Here is a 5000-nt window from a genome sequence, read left to right as displayed (position 1 = left end):
TTGTTTTCAGCAGTGGCCTGGCCCGTAGCCTACTTTTACTTTAGTAAACAACATAACCTTGGATATATGGAGAACTGATGGGCAACTGCATCAGCTGCCAGAGAGGTCATCTTTTTTACTAGACAAATACAAGCTTCCAGCTTCTAAAGTTCCAACGTGACAGAACTGAAAGTGAGGACGATGATGGTAGCAGAGATGAGAAGAAGATGAATGATGAAGAGGGTCTGCTGATGAAGATGAGTAGAAGGAGGATGAGGAGGCTAGTGAAGTTAGCCGTGGTGCTGATGCTGATGCTGATGGTGATGGAAGTTGGGAGGTATCAGTGTAAAGAGGATATCAGAAAGAGAGATCAGAGATCAGCCATTGTCTCCAGAGATGCAGTATTCAGAGTGCCGCTGCGTGGTGGTGATAGTGATGATGATGATGATGATGAAGATGATGATGGAGAAGATTATGATGATGAAGATGATGTTGTACAGTATTCAGAGTGCCGCTGTGTGGTGGTGATAATGATGATGATGATGAAGAAGATGATGATGTGCAGTATTCAGAGTGTCGCTGTGCAGTGGTGATAATGATGATGATGATGATGAAGATAATGATGATGTTGTTGTGCAGTATTCAGAGTGCTGCTGTGTGGGTGCTGGAGCATTACTACAGAGACTTCCCCATCCACAACCCCAACCTGCCCAATCTGCCCAAAGCCATCCTCTCACGCAAGATGACCGGTTTCAAGCTCTACTCTCTGGAGGAAGGTAAGGACTCTCTCTCTCTCTCTCTCTCTCTCTCTCTCTTTCTATCTCAAACACACACACACACACACACACACACACACATCATGGACACAGGATTCTGCAGGCTTGCAATTCTTTATTCCTTTATGCATCAATTGCTGAATTTACTGTCTGACACAGGAAAGAGTTTGCATTGTGTGTGTGTGTGTGTTAGTTGTTTATGTGTTGTTTGCATTGTGTGTGTGTTGTTTACTTGTTGTGTGTTTGATAAGACATGTGTTGTTGTTTGATGGGCTGGCTGACGTCTTGATGGGTGACTGTTGGCAGAGAACAGCAGTGTGGGCACCTGCACGAATCCTCCTCCAGCACTGATGGCCTCGGCCCAGTGGAGACGAAACTGCCACAGCGAGCTCTACTACGAACAGGCTGACTACGAGCGCCGCGTACGCAAACGCAAGGCCAGGTGTGTGTGTGTGTGTGTGTGTGTGTGTGTATGTGTGGTTAGGGGATGGGGTAGGGTCACAGTCTTAACTGAAAGAGACGAGTGTCCTCATTGAAGGAGCAAGAAAGAAGGATTAAAGGTGATGACACACAAGGCTGTTTTGATCAGTATGTTGTGAGCAGTATGTTTTGAGCAGTGATGCTGGCCATGGTTCCTGAGTGTGGTTGTTCTGGCACATCACAACATTGCTCAAAAAGTTGCCTTATGAATAATCAGCTTTAAGGAAGGCTCTACTACAAACAGGCCGACTACAAGCTGCGTGCCTGCAAATGCAAGACCAAGTGTGTGTGTGTGTGTGTGACGTGTGTGTACCTTCTATGTTTACCTTTGCTGACAGTTGAGTTGAGTTGAGTGTCCTGATTGAAATATGATTTGAAATGCTTGTTAATATTCACCATGGGAAGAAGGAGACCGAGGGAAACAGGTGAGAGGAGTAGAGGAAGGGGTCAGTGGTACACAGCTTGAGCTGCGCTGGTTTTTTACTCCATTGGGTGTTCTGGTGCGGCAGTCAAGGTACAGTAAGAGTTCACAACAGTCAGGAAGGACTCGCACACGGAGAGTCAAAAAGTTAGACCAAGTCTTGAATGATTTTTTTATATAGACATATATATATATATATATCTTGATCTAACATATAATATGATATATATATATATATATAATATATGTATTCTTTTGAAGCATTCTTTTGAATCTATTCTTTTGAAGCCTGGCTGACCGGGGCTGTTGTGTGTCCTCCCAGGCTGGTGGTGGCGGTAGAGCAGGCGTTCTCACAGGTGAGGCGGGCAGAGGAGGGCGAGGCCCAGAAGCGTCAGCAGGGGGCGCTGGACCCGCGTGAGGCGGCACAAGCCATATTTGCCCCCATGGCCCGAGCGCTGCAGAAGTACCTCCGCACCACTAGGCAGCAGCACTGCCACAGCATGGAGGCCATCCTCACACACCTGCAGTTCTGTCTCACGCACAACCTCAGCCCACAGGTGAGATTAGAGGGCACACACACACACACACACACATGCACACCGACAGTTGTGCCTCACCCATGTGCGCACATGCACACACACACACACACACACACACACACATACCTACATACACACACAGACACACACACAAGCAGTTTTGTCACAAACAGCATTAGCCCGCCGGTGAGCCCAGACATACACACACACACACACACACACACACACACGCACACACATACACACACATACACACACACACACACACACACACACACACATACCTACATACACACACAGACACACACACAAGCAGTTTTGTCACAAACAGCATTAGCCCGCCGGTGAGCCCAGACATACACACACACACACACACACACACACACACACATACACACACACACACACATACATGCATTGCACAGGTGAGCCTGTAAACGGAACTTGTGCACACCCACGCACCTTTATTGGTACACACAACCACTCTCCTGTGGCTGGACTGAGACACACACACAAACACACACACAGATATAGTCTTTCTCAGATGTGTCTTTGTGGTGTAACTTTCTGTATTGTAAACACATTAAAGCCTGAAACTGAGCTTTGTTCTCTTTCTCTTTCTTCCTTTCTCTCTCTCTCTTTCTCTGTCTCTTAACTGCCACTCTTCCTCCTCATTCTGAATGTTATCTCTTTCGGTTTTTACTATCCTTCCTTATATTGTCTTTTTCTCTCTCTTTCTCCCCCTCCATCTCCTTACTCTCCATTCCCTCTCTCTCTTTCTCCACCTCCATCTCCTTACTCTCCTTTCCCTCTCTCTCTTTCTCTTCTCTCTGTCCTCACCTCTCTATCCTCACCTCTCTATCCTCACCTCTCTATCCTCTTCTCTCTATCCTCACCTCTCTATCCTCTTCTCTCTGTCCTCACCTCTCTATCCTCTTCTCTCTGTCCTCACCTCTCTATCCTTGTTATTGGGTTCCTCTTTCTGTCCACCCCTGTGTCCACCCCTCTCTCCCTCCCTTTCTTGTAATTTGGTGTTGGGGTAGGGGTTGCTATAGTGATGGTCCAGAGAGGATTGATTCTTAAAGGGCAATGGGGACACAACATTTTGACGACATTCTTTGAATGTGCTGGTGTAATGCTTGTTGATCACCATATGCCAGGTGTGGCTAACCAGTCCATCATGAAGAGCCAAAAAAAAAAAACACACCACTCAAAAGAGCCACACAACACAAGAGCCCACATTACAACAGCAACAGAGACTTATAGGCCTAATGAGACATAGGGTTACCGTTTAAATACCTCTTCTCTTTTTCATTTCACTTGGCAGATGCTACAAATGATAATTTTCAAGAATGAGTAGCAAGCAACAAAAATATCTGATACACATCACAAATCCCCCCTCACTGAATGACTTATTAGCATGAGCGATGCTCCAATATAACAACTGATATGATACCAATGCGACCATGTTCTGTTCATTTTTAAAAGAAAATGAACAAAAAGAAAACGAGTCTGCTTCTCTGACTGACTTTTAAATAGCCTTCCTTTTTTTGTGGTGGTATTTTGGTTACAGACACGTTATGCTACAAAACGACAAATCCTCCTTTTGACTGTCCTGTGTTCCTCGATTTGCACTTAGCTTCAGGCTATATTTTCCTGATTGCAACAGTATCTGGCTAACGAAACAAATGTGTGTGCTTATGTTTCTTTTGTGGTCAGATTCCTATCCATCACATGACTGTAAAATTATTTTTCTAATCTAAGTCTAATCATTGGTAGCCTAACTGTTGACAGTACTGTCAAATAATGAAATGCATTTATCAGAAATATATTTCAAAAATAAATAAACTCTTAAGTTCAAGGAGAAGTGAGAACATATTTGAGCAGCAGCGAGCCGCACAAGAGGAGGTAAAGGGCTGCATGCGGCTCGTGAGCTGCAGGTTTGCCACCCCTGCCATATGCCATTTTAGTGTTATTGTGTTTTAGCCTTGTAAGAAAGTTGTGTGGACAGTGTGACATCTCTCCTTCTCTTGCTTGCTTCCCCTTTGTCCACCTTGCCTCTCTCTCTCTCTCTCTCTCTCTCTCTCTCTGTTTCTCTCTGTCTCTCTCTGTCTCTCTCTCAGGCCTTTCTGGAGCGCTACCTGAGCCCAGGCCCAACGCTGCAGTACCAAGCTGTGTCCAGCAGGAGGCAGGAGTGCGGATGGACACTTCAGAGCGAGCTGTCCGTCACCTCCTCCCTCTACGGGGGTGTGGTCTTCTCTTTGCACCGTCCACAGTTTTCCCTGGTTGTCACGGCAACACCCCTTCCTTTCCTTCAGCTGGGGGAGAAGTTTGTAAGCCCGAAAAGCCACCGCTTCATTCTGAGAGTCCAGTCCGAGACCTCTGTGTGAGAGACAGAGGACGAGGAGAAGGAGAAAGAAGTTTAACACTCTAATATGAAACCAATATTCAGATATTTAAATAACTACAAAACAATCAGATCCTGATGTGTAACATCCTCAAAGAGGAGGAGAAAGGAGGAGTTAGATCAAATGAGAGGGAGAAGAAGGAGAGAGAGGGGGTTAAAGAAAGAGTGAGGAGGGTGGTGGAAGAGGAAGAGAGAACACTGTGGGCTTCAGAGGAGAAGAGAAAGGGAGGAGGAGGAAAGCAAAACAAAAGAAAAGAGGAAATGATGAAAGACCTCCATTTAAATGGTGGGCAAAGTGTAAAGTCTAAAAGCTAATCCAAAAGTGAAAGATCAAAGTCACCGCACACTGATCACTATTAACATAGGTTTTTTATATTTGGAGCGAACAACGCGTTTCG

General features: G+C 45.5%; 1 protein-coding gene across 1 annotated transcript in view; it reads left to right on the top strand.

Annotated features, from left to right (window-relative positions):
• The window catches only part of LOC121714916 (vang-like protein 2), a 10834-nt gene that overhangs the window by 4673 nt on the left and 1161 nt on the right, over positions 1–5000 (top strand). The window contains exons 5-8 of the mRNA XM_042100123.1: positions 619–755; positions 1062–1197; positions 1979–2213; positions 4319–5000. The exon at positions 4319–5000 is cut by the window's right edge and continues 1161 nt beyond it. Coding sequence (XP_041956057.1) covers positions 619–755; positions 1062–1197; positions 1979–2213; positions 4319–4585 — 775 coding nt within the window. The 3' untranslated portion in view covers positions 4586–5000. The remainder of the gene's footprint in view (positions 1–618; positions 756–1061; positions 1198–1978; positions 2214–4318) is intronic.

Source organism: Alosa sapidissima, chromosome 1, assembly GCF_018492685.1.
Source record: "Alosa sapidissima isolate fAloSap1 chromosome 1, fAloSap1.pri, whole genome shotgun sequence".
Lineage (NCBI taxonomy): Eukaryota > Metazoa > Chordata > Actinopteri > Clupeiformes > Clupeidae > Alosa > Alosa sapidissima.
This window is presented reverse-complemented; position numbering and strand designations above follow the sequence as displayed.